At 42.1% G+C, this 24,150-nt stretch overlaps 1 protein-coding gene across 4 annotated transcripts in view; it reads left to right on the plus strand.

The window, feature by feature from the left end:
• Positions 1-24,150, plus strand: part of cemip2 (cell migration inducing hyaluronidase 2) — an 89,572-nt gene that overhangs the window by 51,458 nt on the left and 13,964 nt on the right. For 3 of the 4 annotated variants that reach the window (XM_072588171.1, XM_072588162.1, XM_072588187.1), the window contains 9 exons: positions 3,529-3,657; positions 5,450-5,538; positions 6,762-6,893; positions 7,745-7,780; positions 9,032-9,187; positions 10,509-10,686; positions 16,331-16,546; positions 21,281-21,489; positions 23,903-24,085. In XM_072588171.1, the coding sequence (XP_072444272.1) occupies positions 3,529-3,657; positions 5,450-5,538; positions 6,762-6,893; positions 7,745-7,780; positions 9,032-9,187; positions 10,509-10,686; positions 16,331-16,546; positions 21,281-21,489; positions 23,903-24,085 (1,328 nt within the window). The remainder of the gene's footprint in view (positions 1-3,528; positions 3,658-5,449; positions 5,539-6,761; positions 6,894-7,744; positions 7,781-9,031; positions 9,188-10,508; positions 10,687-16,330; positions 16,547-21,280; positions 21,490-23,902; positions 24,086-24,150) is intronic. The other variant, XM_072588180.1, reaches the window with a different exon arrangement.

A 24,150-nucleotide genomic window follows, 5' to 3' on the forward strand; every position in this document is an offset into this window, starting at 1 on the left:
CAAGACATACATGGGCAATTCTCTACGTTGTCAGATAGATGTCAGTGTTGTAAGTGTACTGGAAGAGTTTAGCTAGAGGAATGGCAAGTTCTGGAATACAAGTCTTCATGACTATTGCCAGACTGTCGTCAGGACCCAAAGTCTTTGCAGTATCCAGTGTCTCCAATTATTCCTTGATATCACGTGGAGTGAATCAAATTGGCTAAAGACTGGGTATCCACAAAGCTGGGGACCACTGGAGGAAGCTGAGATGGACCATCCACTTGGCACTTCCGGCTGAAAATTGCTGCGAAAGCTTCAACCTGATCTTTTGCACGGACGTTCTGGGCTCCTCCGTCATTGAGAATGGGATATTTATGGAGTGTTCCCCCCCTCCTTCAGCGAGTTGGTTAATTGTCAACCACCATTCACAACTGAATGGGGCAGAATTTAGGTCTAATCCTTTGGTTATGGGATTGTTTAGCTCTGTCTGTCATTTGCTGCCTATGTTGTTTTGTATGCAAATAATCCTGTTTGGTAGCTTCACCAGATTGACACCTCACTTTCAGGTATGCCTAGTGCCGATCCTGGCATGTCCTCCTGCATTCTCCATTGAACCAGGGTTGATCCCCTGGCTGGATGGTAATGGTTGGGAGATATGCCACGCCATGGAGTTACAGATTGTGTTGGAGTACAATTCTACTGCTGCTGATGGCCTCATAGCACCTCATGGATACCCAGTCTTGCTAGATCAGTCTGAAGTCTGTCCCATATAGTCATACAACACGAGGGTATTTTCAATGCAAAGGCAGCACTTTGTCTCACAAGGGCTGTATGGTGGTCGCTCTTACCAATAATTGTACTGGATAGATGCACCTACAGCTGATGTATTGGTAAGGGTGAGATCAAATTTGTTTTTCCCACTTGTTGGTTCCGTCATGACTTGCCTCAGACGTGGTCTAGCAGCACGGTCCTTTAGGACCGACCAGCTTGAACTGTAATGCTGTTGCTGAGCCACTCCTGGTGATGGATATTGAAACCTTCACCCAGAATACATTTTATGCTCTTACCACCCTCAGTGCTTCTTCCAAGGGTTGTTCAACATGATCGAGTACCAATTCATCAGCCAAAGACTTAATCAGCAGGAAGTTTCCTTGCCCATGTTAAACCTGAAGCCATGACACTTCATGGGATTTGGCGTCAATGTTGAGGACTCTCAATGCAACTCCTTCCTAACTGTGCCATCACCTCTACAGGATCTGTCCTGCCACTGGGACAGGGCATATCTAGGGACGGTGATGGTGGTGTCTGGTATATAAGTTTCGTTAGTATGGCTATCTTACAGCCAATGTCAGACTGTTGATTGACCAGTCTGTGGGCCAGTTCTCCCTATTTTGGCATGAGCCCCAGATAATAATGAGGAGAACTTTTTAGGGTTGATAGGGCTGTTTCCGCTGTTGTCTTTTCCGGTGCCTTGATTAATGTCACATAGTCTCTGGGTTTGTTTCTTTGTTGAGAACTTCATAATGATTGATACATCTGAGTGGCTTGCTGAGCCATTTCAGAGGGAAGTTAAGGGTCAAATGTAGACCAGACCAGGCAAGGATGGCAGAATTCCTTCCCTGAAGGCCATTAGTAAACCAGATAGGTTTTTCTTAATTATCAACTATAGTTCATGATCATCAGTAGATTCTTAATTCAAGTCATCTAATTCCTGTGTTCAGTCTCTGAGTTCAATTGGGTCAACAGATTGGATTTCTGCAATTGACCTAGTATCATACAGAGGGGACATGAGTCAGGTTGAATGACATCTAAGGATTTCATTTTGGAGTCAAAGATGTTTGGCAGGTGAGCAGAAGATTGGTTTGTGCAGGAGAAAGGGAAAAGTTGTGCAAGCATGTATGAATTTGAATGACCTACTTGCCTGTCCCAGTACAAACTCTTTAACCTGAAATAGTGTCATGTATCTCCTGGGAGAAATAAAAATAAGTCATTTAAAATCTGAATTTCCTGCCTGCCCCCACACCACACCACCCCCAGCATCCCTCCCAAATATGAGACGGTCCTCATCTCAAGCAGAACCATTTCTCACTTTTAGTTGAAGGAATCAACGTTGAAAAGGGTGGTGCTGGAGATGCACAGCAGGTCAGGCAGCAGCCGAGGAGTAGGAGAGTTGACATTTCTTGATGAAGAGCTTATGCCTAAAATGTCGATCCTTTTTGGTTCTGACATCTCCAGCATCTGCAGTCCTCACTTTCTCCTCGTTGAAGGAATCCAGCAAATCAGTGTCCACTGCCTGGTATAGAGATCCACTGTTGCCCAGGAAAAGAACCACTCAACATTTCACTTAGGATGAGACCCTGGCAGCACCTTCCAAACTCACCAGTTCCTCCACTACCTGGAGGGACAAGGCAAACAGATACATGGAAAACCCCGCAGCTGCATGTTCCCACTCCAAAGTCGATCACCATCCTGACCCAGAACTATATCACTCTTCCTTTACTGTTACTGCCTCAAAATCCTGGAATTCTTTTCCAAACAGCACTTTGGGTGTCCCTACACCACAATGACTGCAGCAACTTAGGAAGGCAGCTCACCACCACCAGGGCAATTACAGTTGGACACCAGCAAACATGAATTAAAAAAACAATTTTGAGTTCTCCCAAATCTGTTTAGTTGTGGGGGCAAATATTTGATGCTGAAATCTCTTTCCACAGCTGATGTTGGCATGTTATTTGGTTAGACCACATCTGAGTGTGTATTTGGTCCTGAGTTTTGGTCTCATCACTCAAGGAATGATATACTCACATTGGATGTAGTGAAGAAAGTTCACTGAGCTGATTCCTGGATGCAGGATTTTTCTTGAGGAAAGCTTGAGCAGATTGGGTCTCCACTCATTGGAGTTCAGAGAATGAGAGGTGACCTTATTCAAACATCTAAGATCCTGACAGGACTGTTCAGGATAATTGCTGAAAATGTGTTGCTGGAAAAGCGCAGCAGGTCAGGCAGCATCCAAGGAGCAGGAGAATCGACGTTTTGGGCATCAGCCCTTCTTCAGGATAATTACCAAGTCGACCTCAGCTCTTGTAGGGGAATCTAGAAATAGGGGGCTTGTTTTTAAAAAGTAATACATCTTCCATTTAATTTGGAAATGAGGCAGGATGTCTTTATGGAGAAGATCATTAGTCTTTAGAATTCCAGGAAACCGCATAGAGGCTGAGCCATTGAATATATTCAAAGCTGAATTGGACAAGGATTTTGACTGACAAGGGAGTCAAGAGTAATGGAAAACAGGCAGGAAAGTGGTGTTGAGGCCACAATCGGGTTTGATAAGCTGAATGAACTACCCCTGCTCCGATTTCTTATTTACCAGAGAGTTCAGGAAGAATAATCTTTAATAAGTACTTATTTTTAAACCAATATGATATGTTAAGAAGTTAAGTAGATTAAAAAATTTAATCAATAATCACAGTGTTTGGTGTAAGAACAAATTGAGCTTTCTTTCCTGTACAAATTTGTGTAAGCTCACTATTTTATTATTTACATTAGGATACAGGAATATGGTACTTGTTCCATAAAGTTCCTACAGGAGATTCCCAAGGGTTGTTCTCTGAAACTAAAGCTGAACTTACTCCATTGGGTACTTTCTACAACAACAGAGTTCATTCGAACTTCAAAGTAAGTGCTTTCCTGAATCCCATCATATTTCCTTATGTCATTGTTGTTTCTTTGTCAATTTAACTCCTAATGTAAGTAATATTAGGATTTAAATGATAGGATTCATTGACACACATATTCACACTTTCCACGTTTGCACTTTGAATCACTTCATTTTTCTTTTTCTATTAAGTTGTATTTTATTTCTGAGGTTGATACTCATGCATCCTCCTCACCCTCCAGTTGATTGACTATATTCCTCAAGATTTCAGCTAATGTCCTGTTGTGTCCCGCTGTCTCACTCCCCTGCCCTTTATATTGATTCTCCTGTCTGGCCATTGTCATGATCTGTGAGGTCCCACATTTTATTGGAAAGCAAGTATGCCTCTTGTCCCCACTTGGATAATTCTAACTAGCAGGCAAGTGCACTCATTTTCTCAATCCTCAATTGGCTAACAAAAGTGTTCAAATTCAATTAAACACATCAATGCCCTGTGGTGTGTGTGTCTACAGCAGTGTCCTGGAAATTAAACTTCAATTCCTTTGGAGGCCAAGCTAAACTTGCAGGATTATTAGCCTCCAGTCCTTCCCATTGAAAGTGGCTTCTTGTTAACAAAGCACAAATAGTTAAAGCCTGGAGTTTTCTTTTGAGTTTCTGTCTAACATTGAAGTAAAACTACAGAGTTACAGACTGGAGCTCAGCGGGTTAGTGAATAACCATGTGCTACTGATATTAATCTTGGCTAGAACATACACTTTTTTTTAAAAGAAACATTTGGGCCATGATTTATTTTTCCAGAGGTAGACCTCTGAAGACTTGTCTAAACATGAGGAGTATTCAACATCATGTTCTCGCTGGCTATTTTCATATTCTAATTTTTCTGTCAATTTATTCATATTGTATATTTTTGTCAACATTTCTTTGATTCCTTTTGTTTTTGTTCACTGTTCTTTGCTTTGAATTGTGTTTACATTCTTTTCTGGTTTGCTTTTCTCCTCCCCGTTCTTTCCTCATCCTCTTTCCCTCTCCACTGCCTTTTTGCTGAACAGTTGAGGTTAGAGGGTAATGTTCATTGGAGCTTCGCCTGTTCTCTGATGTAACTAATTCCAACTGTTTAATTTGTCACCTCAGGGATAGGATTAGCAATAATTTCTTCAGACTTAATACCTCTTCTCTTCCCCACCAAACCCCATTATTCACATATAATCGTGTATGGAGACGAAGCAAATAAAAGAAATAACTTGCATATATATATAATATATATATATATAGCAACTTTCATGACTCCAAAATGTGTTACAAGCAATTATGTTTCCTTAATTTAAAGTGAATTCTTTTATATTGAAGTACACATGGCACATTTTATGTACATCTTCCGACAAACAGCAATGAAATAGTCACCAGGTATTCTGTTTCATTGATGTTGGTTGAGGGTTAAATATTGGCCAGGATATCAACAGTGGGAAGCCTGCTATGGTTTCCATTAAAGACCGATCCAGAACTCTGTAAAGAGTAAACCATTCCAACGACTAAACATTCTGACCATTTTGTCCTGTTACTGAAGCAAGTTTGTTTACCCACTTGCCTTTCTATTTGGATTTACGGTTCAGATTTTGGATTGGATGCAGATTGCAGGTAAAACATGCATGGACTTCCATAGATGTGGTTGTGGATTATGTAATGAACTGGATTCTCTCGTAGATTAACTTGTGGGATAGTTTTGTAATTTATATGAGAATACTGGGTAATGTATTAGCGTGATAAAATGTCCATGCAGCTTTGCTGTAATTCTTATCGATTTTTTGCTGCTAGGCTGGACTGTTCATTGACAAGGGAGTGAAAATCACCAATGCTAGTGCTGATGATCCAAGGGAATACCTTTGTTTGGATAACAGTGCGAGGTGAGTCAAGGAACTGACCTTTTGGCCAAGGAACTAATCTTTTTTTGAAGTGGAAAATGTATTTGTCTGTAATGTCGGCATTAAAGGAATTTACACAGTGTGTAGAATGGGTTGGCATTTATATAGTGCCTTTCACAACCTCAGGATGTCTTATAGTGATTTGTAACCTATTAAGTACTTTTTGACATGTAGTCACTGCTGTAGTAGGAAATATAGCCAATTTATATAAAGCAAGCCCTACAAACAGCAATAATGAAAAGATAATTTGTCCGGTCATCTACGTTAGGTGTGATTCTGTGATCAATGCAGAGTGCTGCATGTGTTAATAGCTACTCTAGCAACCTATTTAAGACTATCAGTTGCAGTAATGGTTCATTTATACTTTCTAGAGGTGACACACATTCAGACACAAGGGCCTCTGTAAACAAAAAGAACAATTCAAACCTTGCAACTTTCTGCATTATCAGGAAGCTTGGAAAGTCTGTCATTTGCGGCTGATTCCCCACTTGCCTCGGCCAATTGAATTGAATTACTAACCAATCAGTTGGCATCTTTTTTTCCCCATGTAGGGTAAATTGCAGTGATTGTTTGGTTGAGTTTGGCATTCTTGCTTTTGTCCTGATGAGAGCACACTGGAAAGCTTTGGTGACATGTCTCTCACATTTCAGCCAGCTTCTGTTTGATATTGTTGGTTGAGGACTAAAGGAAAACTGAACAGAACCTCTCTGCTCCCCTACAAAATAATATCTGTGAAATCTGTTGTGTCCACCTGTGAGGTTGGACAGGAGTTTGATTTACTGTTATTGTCTGAAAGGCAATATTGGCGCCAGGAGTTTCTAGATATTCTGCTTGAGGTTCTGGAGTGAGTCTTGAACCCACAGCTGCTGAAACAGAGGCAGTATAGCTATCTACTGAGCCACAGCTGGCACAGGCAAACACAAAATTCACGTTCCTGAGAAAATGCTTTTCTTTTCACTGAAATCCATTCTGACTTGGTTTAGCTTCCTGTTATGATATGGGCGGTAATGCTGTCAATGAGGCGTGATTGTTTGGCAAGTTATTTGGTCTAGTGAAGCACAACTTTCCAGTGCCTAATTCTTTCCCCATTCTCTGCATCCAAATACTTGTTTCTGACAGGAGTAGATCCATTGCCGTGCTCCAGGGTGATTCTGTATGTGGTACATTTCCAACAGATTTTTTAAGCTTTTGTTCTTTGTGTTCAGGTTTCGTCCTCACCAAGATGCTGACCCACAGAAATCACGTGTTGCTGCCGTCATTGATAGGCTGATAGCGTTCAAAAACAACGACCATGGAGCTTGGGTCCGAGGAGGCGATGTTGTATTTCGCAATTCTGGGTATGTGAGGGTCCAGTGTCTCATTTCTTAGCAGGCATGAGAAGCTTTTACTTTGAATGTACACTACCCAATGAGGCCACTTGGCCTAACTGATCCACAACAGTGTCTGTGCTCCACACAATCTGCCTCTGATTGGTCGTTTACTTCACGCCCTCCTTTGATTCCTCTCTCTGTCACGTGTTCATCCAGCTTCCCCCTAAGAGCTTCCACACTATTCACCTCCTCCACCACTCCATGTGGTATTCCATTCCACATTCTCTTCACTTTGAGGCCTTCCAGATGAAACCGTGGTCAGGCTCTCCAAAGCCTGTTACTGTTTATTGCCACGTTTCCCTTTCACTCCTTTCACAGGGATCTGGCATCCAGGGTTGTAAGGTGCTTTGTGGGAGCATTGTTAAAACTGAGCCACTGAAGGAGTTATTAAAACAGACAACTAAAAGCTCAGTCTATGGAGTTGGTTTCAAAGGCCACATCCGAACAGGGGAGAGAGATGGAGGGAATTAATTCCAAGGCTTAAGAACTAGGCAGTTGAAAGCACAGCTAGTGGTTTTGGAGTGGCTAAATGTGGGGGATGTAACAGACAATTTACCCTATTAATGTTTCTTTGCACAGGAGAGGCTAAAATTCATTTGAGCGTTGACATTCTGCTCATGTGCAGTTTGCATTTTAAACATCTTAACTTTCATTCTGAGAGGATCATGATGAGGTTGTGAGACCTGTTGATCTTAGCGATCTTTATATTCCAAAGTGCTATGAGGCTGCATACACATCTGAGAGGGAACATTGCTGTCAGGTTTCTGTCACCAGAAAAAATATTACCTGTATTTATCATTTTTCCATTAATATTTCAGGTTTTCTGATAATGGAATTGGATTGTCCTTTGCTAGGTAAGAGAAGCTGTCTGGTGCGTGGAGAGAGCAATTCACATTTTAGCTATTGCATTTTGCACTTTGTTGGAGCTTCCCATCGTTCCTCTTCATTGTTGTGATGGAGTGGCTGAGGGTTTGCAGCTTCTGCAGGTTTTCAAATTCAGAAATTACAGATCCCACAACTTATATCTTCTACGCTTATCCACAGTGAATGAAAAGTGATATCCTTCACAAAGGCAGTGTTGAAATTGCAGTAAGCCTCCTGTCTATTTCAGGTGGTTTGCACATAAACTGCACAGTGCAGAAGTCAAAATATCATGTTATTCCTGGTGCAGGAATTGCACACTGAATGCTCACCAAATTAAGTTATTTCTTAAAGATTCAACAGTGTTGCACCCTCTGCGTAATTCCACTAATAGGCTGGCTGCCAGATGCTATCTTTCAGTAAGTACATGTTTGTTGGTGTTTCTGATTTGAGCACCCATTGAACTTGTTAATGCTGTCAGTTCCTGAGAGACTGCTATTATACCCTTCATTATGGATACTTTTATACAGTGGAAAGTGGTTTCACTAGGAACAATACTGTATTCTCAGCATAGTAACATAGAGCTACATTCTTCAAACAAAGAGCAATTCTTTTCACCTCCCCACTTTCCCAGCACATCAGTCCCAAACATTGGGAAGGTGGGCTTCAAGTACCAATTTTCAAACTAGGTTCAATCGATATATATAAATTATTCTGAGAACAATACAGTATTGCCTGGTTTTTTTTTCTTGAATGTTCAAACCCCAAGTCTTTTTGGACCAGGGTGTTATTGTTTTATGGATTTTTGTGCTTTCTTTAAATTGTTCAATTATAAGGTATGGACATCACTAGGAAAGCCAGCACTTATTTCACATCCCTAAACTGAATGGATTGCTAAGCCATTTCTTTGGGCAGCTAGGAGTCCAATGATATTGGGCCTGGAGTCAGTTGTAGGATAGATCAGGTAAGGGCAGTAGATGTAGTTTCCTAAAGAGCGGTTGTTAATTTAAGAGGATTTTACACCATTTACAAGCTCTTCATTTCAGATTTATTTCATCCGGTTGGATTTCTTAGCTACCATTTTTGGGATTTGAATTCTTATCTGCAGATTGTTAGTCTGAACATTCAGATTATGACTCCTTGGTTTTAACCACTATGCCATAGCATCCATACCGTAAAGTGCTGAAAGAATCGGAAGGCTAATGTTCATGCTTGTTTCCTAATCAGTAACTGTGTTCTTATAGTGATGGCAGCTTCCCAAAGGATGAAGGTTCAAGTCAAGAGATCTCTGAGTCGTTGTTTGTTGGAGAAAGCAGGAATTATGGATCTCAGGGAGGCCAAAACAAATACTGGGGTGTCGGTGGGGTTGATGGGAAAAATCGCACACTACCAAGGGACAAGTAAGATTCTTTAATTAATGTCTGACCCCTATAAGCATGTGCTTATATGACAATAATACTGGATAATGTGTGAAACAATGGATCTAGGCTGGTACTCATTGTAATGCAGAAGGTTAAGTACTGGAGCTAATTTGGTTGGTTTAAAACTGTCAGGATTTGGAAAGGGATTGATTGGAACAGAAAGAAATGTGTTTCTGCTGATTGGAGAATCTTCAACGTGATGCTAAAATCAGAACTAGGGCTTTCAAGGGAGACATCAGACATCACTCTCCCACAAAATCTTGGTGATGCTAATCCAATTATTAATTTTAAATCTGAGGTTGGTGCCCTTTCCTAAACAAGACAACCCCACTAAGGTGGGGGCATGGTATTGGAAATCCAATCAACCATAAGCTCATAGACTTTGCAAATCAGACTTGAAGAGATGAATTTCCAACTCCTGCATGTAGAACTCATGGTAGAATTGATGTCTAAGCTCTAGATTGTGCTCTCTTGTCCAATGAAATTCTGTGAAGTTCTAAGAATGCCTAAGCAAAAATGTTCCACAATCTTCCTCCAAGCTGAGGGCAGCATATGAAAATACTGTCTAAGTTCATCATGTTGTAATATTCACCTGTTATTGTTTCCTATTCTCAACTCGATAATGTCAATGTTATGCCTACTAACTCCTGCAACTTGTTTAGAGTTAATGACATGCCCTGTCAAAAGCTTCCTTTGAAGGTAAACCACATCTATCTTATGCAATCTCTCTTTACTTTTAGTTACATAATTAAAATAGTCTTCATTTAACCAAACGTCTTCAGTTTGCATGAAGTCCTGGATATCAAATCTGTTTCTCTTCCAATGTTAATTGCTGATCACTATTGTATGTTATCTTCCATAGCTTGTAGATATTGTTTCATTCAGTTCTTTCAAGATATGGGAGTTTGCAACTTTAACAAGCCAATTATGAACTCCTACCTTCTTCCTTAGTTGCTTTGTTGAAAAGGGGCATGTTATCAAAGCTTTTCATCTTGCACTTATCTCGATAGATGCAAGAATGCCAAATTTCAAAGGAAATGATTTGTTCTGCATGGTGCTCCCATGGAAATTTGGAATTCTTGCATGTGTCCAGATGAGTGCGAGATGAAAAGCTGTGACTGCATATCCCGCTTCTTTTCCAGCAGTACTCAAACTCTGTTCTATCATGTAGTCCTTTGATGTTCTTGGTTTCACATTGTACATAATATCAGATAAAAATCTGACATTTTGGTAGCAAGAATGAACCTTATTTTTCTATCTACACAAAGGTTTCACGTATTCTCTTCTGGCTTTATACCAGGACATTCCCCATCCGAGGATTTCAGATTTATGATGGTCCCATTCATGTCACCAAGACAACCTTCCAGAATTACATGGCAACACCAGTTCGATTCGCCAGTGCTGTTGGATTCTTTCTGAAGAACCCCTGGCAAATGACTCCAAAGAACAGTTTGTCTCTAGTGAAGTTTGGCAAAAGTGTAGGTTTATTTTGTTACTTGCTCTTTTGAAATATTCATGCATTTTACAAAATTCTTTGGCATATTGACGAATATTATAAATCAGATCACCAGACCAAATCATTACAAAACAACAACATGCATGTACATAGCACTTTTTTTAACATTGTAAAACGTTCCAGTGTGTATCATAAAAGTGTTCACAAACAAAATAGCTCACAGAATTGCATTAGGAGAGGTGATCAAAAATGTGGTCAAGCAGGTAGGTTATAGAGAAGGTCTCTGTAATAACTCAGGAAGCCCGACTGGAAAGAGACATAATTTATTGTTGTACTCCAAGACAGAGCCATGACTTATTCCTGATGAAGGACTCCTGCCTGAAACATCGATTTTCCTGCTCCTCAGATGCTGCCTGACCTGCTGTGCTTTTCCAGCACCACTCTAATCTTGACTCTAATCTTCAGCATCTGCAGTCCTCAATTTCGTCTTATCATATACATAGGCTAGTCCCAGGCCAGGACAGACAGTTTTGCAGACGCACCCTTGGGTCTGGTTTTTTTTAGTGTATCCAGAAATATTATCACCAACAACTTTTTTATTTCCGTCACCGAATCACCATGGTATATATATTTTTTCTGTCTAGTAACCATTATCAGTAAATCACGTGTTTCCAATTGAATATGTACATGCAAAGCTCATTAAAGACAATGCAACCAATCAAGTATGGAGGAGAGATAGGGAGAATTAGAAGGACTTGGATTTGCTTTTTTTATATACCTGAGTCTGCTTTATGAAGAACTCGTACTCGACGAGCTCCACAGGGAGATTAATTAGTGATTCCCCATGGGCCTAAAAGTGTTGATCACATTCTTCCCCTCTGAGCCCAAGGTCTCCCCCTCAGCTCCTGTGATGATGGGGCTTCCTGTTGGGTTTTGTGAGGGCCCCATTCTGGTTGCTTTCAAGTTCTAGTTGAGAGCTGTATAGACTCTTTTGTAAAGACTGTCAAAGAATCACTATAGGGTACTTGTGCTTGGTGGCATGTCTGTATAAAGAGTTCTCTCTGTGGAGAGTTCCCACTGGAGGGGTTTGATATGTTTTGTTTTAATGATCTTCTTCCTGGCTTCGACTGTTCAATACTAATCCCATTTAAGGATAACTCTCAGGATACCTGGAGAGCTGTCACCGAGGTTCATCACATGGATCACATCACCCCCTAGTGATTTTTGAGACCTAGGAAATATATGGACTCCGTAATGTTCCTCCGCGTTGGAGCCTCTTTTATGGCTTTCACCCTCTTTTTGACAGGGTACAATCTAACCTTGTCAGCTCGATACACAAGATAGCTCATGCACCTGGAACACCTTTTTTGCTTTTTAGTTGGATGCTGGCCTCAGAAGAACACCATAAAACCTCCTCCAAACTCTCCACATTTTCTTTGTAGTTGCTCCTGAGATGAAAATGTCATCCAGATAGACTGCCACTCGGGGCACCACCAGGAGGATGCTCTCCATTGCCCTTTGAAAGTTGGCACCAGCTAGCGACTCCAAAAAGGCAAGTGAGTGTACTCCTCCAATCCTCTGTGAGCATTGACAGCGGTGTACATCCTGGATGACCCTTTGAGTTCCAGTTGGGAGTAGACATGGCACATATTCAATTCAGAAAGTAAGTGACCCCCAGCCAGATTCTCATAAAGTTTTCTATGTGTGGAGTAGGGTATCTGTCTGTCTGAGGGAAACCTGTTGACTGTCAAGTCATAATCTCCACAGCGACAGAGTTGTCAGTTTTTACAACTGGGACTAATGGTGTGGCCCATTCAGCAAATGGTACTGGGGGTATTGCCAAGTTCCTCTAGGCATTGTAACACACATTTACTCTGGTGCATAGGAATCTAGTTGTGCCGTGAAGCATTTATGTCGAGCTTCTGGGTCTACATGGCCCCCATGCCTTTTATCCTAATGAATCCCTCTGGGAACTTTTGAGGATACTTCCCAGCGGTTTCATACAGATCGTCGATACCTACTTTAAAGTTCTGTTGCCAATCCAGGCAGATTGCCTGTAACCAGTCCCTTCCCAAAGATTGTGACCTGGCCCTTGTGCCACCATTTAAGAGGAGTTGAACTGTTTGTGGTAATGTGTAACTGGGGTGACAGTGGTTGAGATGATGTGTAACCAATCTAACCTTGATGTCTCACAGGCTTAAAGGCAAGATGCCATATTGGAGTTTCTAAAGGTTTACTCCCCAACAAAAATACAGCGGTACCTGTACATGTCTAAGTGGTGGCCATTTACCTGAATGGACACCTTTTAATTGGGGCTACATTTTTGGGAGTAGTGATATAATTTAGCTGTAGCAGTTCCTCATCTTCGGGCTGGTTTACTTGCAAAGCCTTGTCTTGAGGTGACTTTACCCTTTTACCTGGCAGTACATGTTTCACCCATTTTGATAGCCCTATCTGAGGTGGATCCTGTGACTACGAGTGCAGCATGGATGTTCTTGCTCCTCACTGTGTTGTGGAGAAACTTCCCGTCCAGTTTTGGAACCTTGCAGCCTCTGACTCCAATTGCCCTTCTGTGGCAATGAACAGGAACCATGAGTGTTATCCATGGGGGCGTTGACGCTGCAGTGTGGGAGTTGCCCTTGGCTGAGGACAGTACCAGATATGGATCGCTGAATCTCCTGAGCCACTTTTTCTGTGTTTTCACCAGACTGAGTTAGTGTTGTGACTTTCTTAAGTTCCAGATTTGGTTCAGTCAGTAGCATCCTTTGGCTGTGATATTATTAATGCTACAAACAAAGCGATCGATTTAACATTTTTCCAAAATGCTCACCCATGCTTGATGTTCCATCAATTTTTGCAATCTCGTCATGAATTCAGTAACTGGTTCCCCTAAAGTCTACTTGCTGTGTTAAACTCTGCAATGGTTTGGAGTCATAATTATCGCCTACAATATCTATCAGTCCATCATAAGATTTTGACTTTGGGTTGCTGGGCAGGTTAAAGTCTTATGCTGAAAGTCAGGGCCCCGCAAGCGGTCAAGAGGATGACGTTTTGCAGAGTCAGAGTCATACAGCATGGAAACAGAAACCTTCAGCCCAACTCATCCATGAGGTGATCCCCTTCTACCCCTGAAGTGCTATCACACAACCAAACAGTCGTCACCCAACACCAAATCATCATGACTTTTTAAAAAATCTGTTATTGCCACTGGGTCTGTTGTTTATTTTATGTGTTCTAATTAACCTGTTGAGAGACATACATACTACTGGAGCAGGTGGGACTTGAACCCAGGCCTCCTGGCTCAGAGGCAGGGACACTACCATCACATGTTACCAAGGGGACCCATACTCCACAAGCACCATAGAAGAGAATAATGAATGATTCCCCACGTACCTTAAGGGTGTTATTGCAGTTCTTGAAATAAGAAAGAGACAGTGAGTTTTAGGAAGGGAATTCCAGAGCTTGGAGCCAAGGCAGCTGTAAACGTGGCTTCCTTTGGTCAAACAAAGGAAATTGAGATGCTTCAGAGAGATTAACTGAAGGAGTTCAGATCTGCTGGGAGGTTATAGGACTGGCAGAAGTCACGGAGATAGGGAGAACGGAGATTGTGTGGGGATCTTAGAGTATTGTAGAACTCAAGAATAATTACTAGAATCAACAGGTAGTGTTATCATAAACAGTTTTGTTGTGCCTCAGGCCGGGGTGTTGTCAGAATTGTATTTGGGTTTGTAAATGGCTGTCTGCCATTCTTGTGGAATGATTACCACAAAGCTAGTTGTTACTTGTTTTCCACTGTCCTAGTGTCTTGTTCATCACAATGATGTGTTTTGGATCATAGTAATTTTCTGCTCCCCCCACCCTACTCCACAACACCACACACAGACACTCTCGCACTCACACTCCAATCTTGCCAGGAAAGTCTGAATTCCAGTCTAACCATTCCACAGGTCTCAACCTCCCTCTAGGACTGCAACCATAGAGTTGCAGGTGGTGGATTTTAGCAGGTCAACTTACTGCGTAGTTAGTCACTGCTGGGTCTGAATCTGGTGTGATGTCCATAGGGTAAATTATTGTGGGGACTTGGTTTAACTTTGTTTCTTGAAGGTGGCACCTCTGGCAGAGTAGGGCTCCCTCAGTACAACACAGGGAGATGTGGAGCATTGATAGAGGTGAGGAGTGGAGGTTGGCTTGTTTTAATTTCTTTCCAACTTCAGTTGAGCGATGGAAACAGATTTACTCCTTTTCACCCTCTCATCATTGGCTGCAATGGGATCAGCTACCACTTATTGACCAAAATTAGCATCGTCTATTCTGCGCAGTCATGTGTTAGGCAGTGTAGTAAATGATTGAACATTGGGACATCTCCTGGTGGAATTCTGAATGAAAATTGGGGACGTCTCAGGTCATAGACTGACACAGTAAGGAATGAGGCTGTTTAATCCATCATGCATGTGCTGACTCTTTGAAATAGCCATTCAGTTTTACTCATAGAGTAATAGAGATATACAGCATGGAAACAGACCCTTCAGTCCAACCCGTCCATGACGACCAGATATCTCAACCCAATCTAGTCCCACCTGCCAGCACCCGGCCCATATCCCTCCAAACCCTTCCTATTCATATAACCATCCAAATGCCTCTTAAATGTTGCAATTGTACCAGCCTCCACCACTTCCTCTGGCAGCTCATTCCAAACACGTACCACGCTCTGTGTGAAAACGTTGCCCCTTAGGTCTCTTTTATATCTTTCCCCTCTCACCCTAAACCTATGCCCTCTCGTTCTGAACTCCCCGACCCCAGGGAAAAGACTTTGTCTATTTATCTTATCCATGCCCCTCGTAATTTTGTAAACCTCTATAAGGTCACCCCTCAGCCTCTAACGCTCCAGGGAAAACAGCCCCAGCCTGTTCAGCCTCTCCCTGTAGCTCAGATCTTCCAACCCTGGTGACATCCTTGTAAGTCTTTTCTAAACCCTTTCAAGTTTCACAACATCTTTCCGATAAGAAGGAGACCAGAAGTGCACGCAATGTTCCAACAGTGGCCTAACCAATGTTCTGTACAGCTGCAACATGACCTCCCAACTCCTGTACTCAATACTCTGACCAATAAATGAAAGCATACCAAATGCCGCCTTCACTATCCTATCTACCTGCGACTCCACTTTCAAGGAGCTATGTTTTACTCACTCCCCTGTTATTTTTCCATTACTTTACAATTATCTTTCCTTTGTGTATTTATTCTTGAATGCTGCTGTTGATGCAGCTGCCACTGCCCTTTCAGAATGCACGTTGCAGGTAACATTGTAGTCTGTATAAAGAAATCCAGTGGGTTCTTCTGTTATTGAATTGTACCTGAACGCAATACCTGCACACAGAGTAATCTTTCAAATTATTCAAACTTCATATAAATCGATGTTAGGAATTCCAGAGATGTTTCTCCAAGTTCGTCTGTCCTTAATTTCTGAAATGACTTCATCCCTTCTTCACTCCTGTATCTCTGTTGTGTGTTGCATTGATAAAGACCTGCTTAGCTGCCAGCAGCATGATTGAACTAACTTGATTTACACCTAAAGCAGAGAGGACTATGTAACCAAAGGATAATATCTTGCAACATGCCAATAGTCACAGTAAAGTCCACAACATTTTTAATTTATATTTGCCCCTTAGGTGTCCTTGAAGGTTTTCTTTGGCAAACCGGGCCCGTGGTTTGAGGCCTGTGATCTCGATGGTGACAAGAATGCTGTGTTCCATGACATTGATGGATCTGTGACGGGCTACAGAGACACATACGTAGGCCGCATGGATAATTTCCTGATCCAGCATCCCAGCTGCGAGAATGTCACATCCTGGTTTGGTTCAGTTTGCAGCGGAAAATACGCTCAGGTAAGAAGAGGCTGAGGCTTGGAGGGGGGGGAGAGCGGGGCAGGAGACATCATTTCGAAATGTGCACACGTGTCGCCCACGTTTTGAAAGTTTACGCTGCTTCGCTTTTCCGAAAGACCTACGTTAGTACGTGTTTTCGCTAACCGAAAGAAATCCGAAGAGGATTTTCACTTTTACAAAATCAAGTCCATTGCTTCTTCGCTTTATGGCTTGCGAAACATTTCATAGGAACGCCTGACTTTCGCATGACAGGGAAACCTGTACCTCAAAGCATCTTTCCTGAGCTAGAGACTTGCTAATGAGCAGTCAGCTAATGCTTATGTTAGAAGTGTCATCGTTGCTTTCATGTCAGAAACGTGGTCGCGAATATACATGCAGCAAGCTCCCACTAACGAATAGGTAGTCTGTACATTTTTAGTGTTGTTGGTTAAGGCAACTGTATTAGCTAGGATACTGGTGAAGACACTCTCTTGCTGGCCTTTGAAATAGTGCCTGTGTGATCTTTTACGTTCATCTGAGGGAATAGGGAAGGTCTCGACATCTAGTCCAAACAATTACACATGTGACAGTGCAGCAGTCCCCTGGTATTGCTTTGGAGTGTTCAGCCTTGAGTACGTGCTATGTCTCCTGAGTGGGAATTGAACCCACAGTCATTACTCATCGCAATTAATTAGATATTGTTCTCAAGGCTAAGGGGTCAAAGGGCACAGGAAGAAAGCAAGAACAGGGTACTGAGTAGGATGATCAGTAATGATTGTATTGAATGACAGAGCAGACTTGAAAGGCTGAATGGCCTACTCCTGTACCCATTTTCTATATTTGTATGTTTTATCTTGCTCTGCTGTGAGTCATCCCCCATTGAGCTAAGTTTATTCGCGTGAGGGAGACCAGATTTGGATTTTTTCTCCTTGTTGCAAAGGAATGGCATGTTTGCACTACACACAAGCTGCGCATTTTGAGTCAAACATGGTTACTTGTGTTGAGGAGACAGTTAATTCAATTGTTCATTTTTTAATGCGGAGTTTTATCCCACAGAACAATACTGGACATTCCAACAACTTGACACGATTATGAAGAAGGTTGTAAGAACACAACAAGCCAGGCTGCCTGGCCTGCTGTGTTCTTCCAGCCTCCTGCCTGTCTGCCGTTCTTTTGTTTTATCTCTTAAGTGATTAAGAAAGAGAACAGGTTGGAGTAAGGTGGCTCTGCCTTCATTCAGAGGCATAATTCATTCAGTTGGCTGTAAGAAATCCATAGAATTGAGATGGAGTGGGCAGTACAAGATGAAGATTAGAGTGGTGCTGGAAGGGCACAGCAGGTCAGGCAGTATCCAAGGAGCAGGAAAAATGACATTTCGGGCAAAAGCCCTTCATCAGGAATGAGGCTGGGAGCCTCAGGGGTGGAGAGACAAATGGGAGGAGGGTGAGGCTGGGGAGAAGGTTGCTGAGAGTGCAATGATGAATGGAGGTCAGAGTAAAGGTGATAGGCCGGAGGGGAGGGTGGAGTGGATAGGTGGGAAGGAAGGTTGACAGGTAGGACAGGTCATGGGGATGGTGCTGAGCTGGAAGGTTGGAACTGGGGTAAGGTGGGGGAAGGGGAAATGAGGAAACTGGTGAAGACCACATTGATGCAAGATGAAGGGAAGCAGTCACTGGAATTCCCCCGTTAATTGCAGACTCTTCAAGTTATATAATCCAGTGGAACAGCAATGAAACGTCACCATGACGATCAGCCAAGCTCTATTTTAATTGGCACAATAAAAGGGCGATAAATAGTTCATGTGTCAGAGCTACAGACCGGGGAAGGGAAGGTTTTCTCACCATTGGCCCCCACTATCAGCATGAAGTAAGCAGTGCAAGGTGAGAAACAAACTGGAGCTTTCTGGACTTAACTCCGACTTTGGAGGAGGATCGCGATCACAGTTAGTTATTGAGAGAGCAGGGAGTGTTATTTATACACCACAAGCTCCCACAAACAACATAATAATGATCTGAAAATCTGTTGTTAGTGATTCAATTGGTCAGGATGCCAGGGAGATTTCCCCTCCTCCACTTCAAAAGAGAGTCACTTGATCTTTTACTTTGACCTGAGAAGGTCCATGTGGACATAGTCCTGTTCTGTGCAGCACTCCCTCAGTGCAGCAATCTAAGCCTAGATTTTTTTATATTCCTATGCCTGAAAGGGGAGCTAAACTTACAAAACCTCTTACTTAGACCGAGTCAGTTCACTGACTCTCAAATGGCACTTGGATTGGAATTTTTCAGAGGTGGCAAGGAACCCATTGCAGGGATCAGAGGTGGGTGGTGAGCCTGCTTTGGAGGATGTTGGGCTGAAGGTCTAATTTTACCAGCAGCAAGTAGGTAACTGCTCTCTCGATTTTAATCCCCCCCCCCACCACCTCAAGAGTTGTGAACCCAGCCAGAGTGCTAGCGACTCCGGAATGACACCAGGAGAGTTACCACTCCTGAGGCAGTTTAGAGACATGTAATGTACAGCAGGGAGGGATGGAAAATGTTATTTACACTGTTGGGAGTAGAACTCCTTTGGGGAAATCATCGGGGCCATAAGGGAGCATGTCACCATGCCAAAGACCCCTCCCCATCTACCTTTTCTTATATAAAACCTTCCTGCTGATAGGTGGACAGTCTCCATGTAGCAGAGTGTTGGTGTGCCATGAGCAAGTGTGATGAACGTTCATAATATATTATTGTTCAACATAGCATCAGAGTCCTGTAGCACTGAGATAGGCCCTTTGGGCCAAACCGCTGCATGCCAACCAAAATGCCCATCCACGCTAACCCCATTTCCCTGCACTTGGCCCATATCCTTCTAAACCTTTATCCAGGTTCCTTCCAAATATCCAGGTATTTGTCAAAATGCCTTTGTCAATATACCTGCTGGCAGCTCATTCCATATGCATATCACCCACTGTCTAAAAAAGTTGCCCTCGGGTTCCCTTTTATTCTTTCCCTTCTTACCTTAAACTGATGCCCTCTAGTCCTCAATTCCCCAACCCTGGGAAAAAGACTAAGTGCATTCACCCTATCCATGTTGAAAAATGTGTTGCTGGAAAAGCACAGCAGGTCAGGCAGCATCCAAGGAGCAGGAGAATCGACGTTTCGGGCATAAGCCCTTCTGCTGCCTGACTTGCTGTGCTTTTCCAGCAACACATTTTTCATCTCTGATCTCCAGCATCTGCAGTCCTCACTTTCTCCTAGTTGATTTTTACCCTATCCATGTCTCTCATGATCTCACCATCTTAAGTTCTGAAGTGAGGGAGTGATGTAGAACTTTAAGTTTGACTTGTATTTCTATATTCTTTGTGTTAAAGATGATGGGGGGCATGGTTTTTAGTTTCATATTAGATTTGCTCTGTCATGATGTCAGAATGTACAAAATTTGCACATGTATTTTTAATCAGAGTTCACAGTCTTGGAGCTGAAGGTGAATAGTTTAGTGCATTAGAAAAGGAAAGGTATGAGAGAGAAAAGAAATTGGGCTGTTACCCAACGACAGACTGTCCAATGACAAAAGCAGACACACAGAAGTAAGTTCATTTACAAATGCCGTGTGCAAGTTTCATTCAGAGAGAAAAGGTCTGTAATAGCAGAAGTATTGTTACTTAGGGGTTTCCGAAACAACCTGCACTGAGAAGTTGTCCCGAGTAGGCTAAAAGTGAATAGGAGAATGCTTCACAAACAGAAACCTGTTGAAGACCTGAATTTAAAGAATATACATTAAATAATAAGAGAATTGAGGTTTCTTAAAGACTCTCTGGAGGATTCATTAGCTAAAGGAGATAGCATTGGATTAATGCAGAAATTTGCTGAATGAAAGAGTTCAGAAAAGATTTACAAGGATGTTGCCAAGGTTGGAGGATTTGCATTATAAGGAGAGGCTGAACAGGCTGGGGCTTTTTTCTCTGGAGTATCGGAGGCTGCGGGGTGACCTTATAGAGATTTACAAAATTGAGAGGCATGGATAGGATAAATAGACAAAGTCTTTTCCCTGGGGTGGGGAGTCCAGAACTTGAGGGCATTGGTTTAGGGTGAGAGGGGAACGATATAAAAGAGATCTAAGGGGCAACTTCTTCACACAGAGGGTGGTACGTGTATGGAATGAGCTGCTGGAGGAAGTGGTGGAGGCTGGTACAATTGCAACATTTAAAAGGCATTTGGATGGGTATATGAATGGGAAGAGTTTGGAGGAATATGGGCCGGGTGCTGGCAGGTGGGACTAGATTGGGTTGGGATATCTGGTCGGCATGGACGGGTTGGACCGAAGGGTCTGTTTCTGTGCTGTACATTTCTATGAGTCTAAGACAAGTACAGTTGTGCCAACAGACCAAGGAGCTTTAAAGAGGAGACAGAGATTACCTTTTGCTGTAAGGTTATTGTTGAGGGTAAAAGGGTTGAATTTTCTTTTCTGATGTGTGGAATGAGCTTTTTCTCAAATTGTTCTTACTTAGTATAACATAGTTTTACTTTAATATAATAAATTTTAATGTTCTTCTGACAAAAGTACATTGGCTGCCTCTTGTAAGTATTTTCAGTGACTGAACTCCATGGTAAACAGAGCAAAATAAAAATGATGATCTCCCGTCTCATACTCACAAAGGTCCTCCTTTGCTTGTAGAAGTTGAACAAGGGGTTTTGGAAGTGATAGGACGATGATGGTGAATTTCCTGATCATTGGTTTTAATGTTGATGGTGATATTGTAATTCCTTGTAACAGGTTTACGTACAAACCCGTCGACCTCAAAATCTAACCATGACCATTGTAAGAGATGAATATTCCAACAATCCTATGACTCTACGTGGCATCAACCAGCGAGCAGACTTCCAGCAATACCAGCCTGTAGTGATGCTCCAGAAAGGCTACACAATTCACTGGAATGGCCGTGCACCAGAGGAAACCTTTCTGTATCTTATAAACTTCAATAAGTAAGCTGTGATTTCACATGCACTTCATGAAATACCTTAAGAGACAGTTGTTACTTTACAGTTGCTATGTACCATAACACAGTGAGGAAATGTTTGGACGTTTGTCTTACTCTAACTTATTTTTTAAAACTTGGGACCAAGTTGTGCATGGAAATAATAATGTCTGTGAATGGTTAATGAGTACATTGGCCAGTGAGGAGATATACCCTCAATTGTGTATTTCCAGAACTTGTTGGTTGATTTTTTTTTATTTTCTTCATTCCATGATTTATTTACACACAAACAGCATCTACCTCTCAACCTCCTGTATATTTTTTGTGATTTTTCTGGGTTGCCACATTAATTATCCACTAGTAATCCAGAGGCTCAGACTAATAATCTGGTGTTGTGGGTTCAAATTCTATCATGATAACTGCTGGAATGTTAACTCTGCTTTTAAAAAAAATCAGGAATGTGGGGGAAAATCTATCTGCTATGCTAAATCCCCTTTTGAGGAAAGCAATCTGCTGTATTGCATGTGACTCCAGATGCCGTGTGAGGTGGTTGGTTCGTAATTGCCTTGCAAGCTGCATAGTTCAAGGGTGATGACCAACTAATAACAGCCTCACCAGTGACACTCCCATCCCAAAACAATAATTTAAAGAAAATCAAATAATCTCATGGTCAACAAGATGAACAATTTCAATTCACAAACTTGCCTTTATTGATCACACCACTGAGAATAGGAGTTGGGAAGTTGTGTTGCGGCTGTACAGGACATTGGTTAGGCCCACTTTTGGAATACTGTGTTCAAATCTGGTCTCCTCGCTACAGCAAGAATGTTGTGAAACTTGGAAGGGTGCAGGAAAGATCTACAAAGATATTGCCAAGGTTGGAGGGCTTGAGCTATGGAGAGATACTGAAAAGGCTGGGACTATTTTCCCTGGCGTGTCAGAGGCTGACGGGTGACCTTTATAGAGGTTTATAAAATCGTGATGGGCATGGAAAGGATAAACAGGCAAGGTCTCTTACCCAGGATAGGGGATTCCAGAACTAAAAGGCATAAGTTTAAAGTGAAAGGGAAAGATTTACGAGGGGGAACTTTTCATGCCGAGGGTGGATTGTGTATGGAATGAGCTGCCAAAGGAAGTGGTGGAGGTTGGTATCATTACAACATTTAAAAGGTATCTGGATTGGTATATGAATAGGAAGGGTTATGGGCAAAGTGGGACTAGATTAGGTTAGGATATCTGGTCGGTATGGACAAGGTGGACCGAAGGGTCTGCTGTGTGCAGTATGTCTCTAGTATCATACTTGGAGGTAGTACGTTTCTTTTAAAAACACTTTGGGGGAGTGTGGTGATTTAGTTATAGGCCCCGGTAGGTGAGTGGTGAGTTAGTGGGGTCAGTTCAATAGTTACCTAAGAGTTAGACCAGATTTTTAATCTTCTAACACTTCCTGGGTAACTAATCATTGGAGCAGAACCCTCCAAATTAAATGGATACTTTTGCAAGGTTCCAGAAATAGAGAGGAATTGTTCAGCAAATCTTCTAAACTCCAGAGCAATTCCCTCCGTGTCTGCTACCACAGGGATCGCACGGCATCCGAATGTTCAACTGCCATCCATGTTGGGATAACAACTGTCTGGCCATTGGAAAGTCCAGGCCCACTTAGATTGCTGCCACCTTCTGGCTCTGCTTTGAATGTGTATTCAAGTTTTAAATACACTACTTTCTGCCTTAGAATAAGTTAATGGTTAGTGTTTTTCTGATGCAGTCTGGTACCTGCAGCATCGTTGACAATGATGACACAGGCAGTGTAGCTGCATGCCCAGTGACTGCAGCCCCTACAGACATGGTGACAACAAACACAGCATCCCAACTAAAAATTACAAAGATTAATTTTCTTAATGCTTTTCTCGCTGTTCCATTCGGTTTGTTTTTTTTGTTTAAACACTAATCCAACCTTTCCTTCCCTGACTTGACACTAATTCACTCCCATTACCTTCTCTGTCTTTCCTCTTGTTTACTTGTGAGCTCTGTGAAGTCTGATTGCCCTCGCTGTGTTTTTATTGTCTGACAATGTCAGTGAGTAAACATTTTGGAACTAAAGACTGGGGTCAATGTCTCACCAATGAGACTCATTGTGATATGTCACACTCCATGAAGTTGAACTGCAGTTAGTCACAGATTCAGGCAATGCAGTTGCATTGACGTCTTGCATAAAATAAAGTGTGTCAAATGGCACAACAAGCTCTCCTTATGTTGCACATTCTTTTGGTTCCCTCGTTTTGACTGAAATTTTTAACTTAGTGCTGAACTAGGGTCAAGCTGTTGCTGAGTGACCGTGGTAACCTAAAAAAGAATTTTCTCCACAAATGATATTTTTAGATGTACACGTTTTATTTTAATTTGCGTGTCTTTTTTTTCCACAGAGAGGATTGGATCCGTATTGGTCTCTGTTATCCTCAAGCCACTACTTTCCAAGTCATAGCTGACATCTACCAAAGACAAAACTCAACAGCTCACAGTGTAGAGGATTACAAAGCAGTATCTTCTCTTAAGGAGGTACAGAATAAACCAGCAGAGAGACAATACTATTTCGATAATAGTACTGGGTATGTAAATTTCTTACTCAGTAACTGTTGCCTGACTGGTGGGATAATGCTGGATATCGAACAGT

The sequence above is a fragment of the Chiloscyllium punctatum genome, chromosome 2 (assembly GCF_047496795.1).
Source record: "Chiloscyllium punctatum isolate Juve2018m chromosome 2, sChiPun1.3, whole genome shotgun sequence".
Taxonomy (NCBI): Eukaryota; Metazoa; Chordata; class Chondrichthyes; order Orectolobiformes; family Hemiscylliidae; genus Chiloscyllium; species Chiloscyllium punctatum.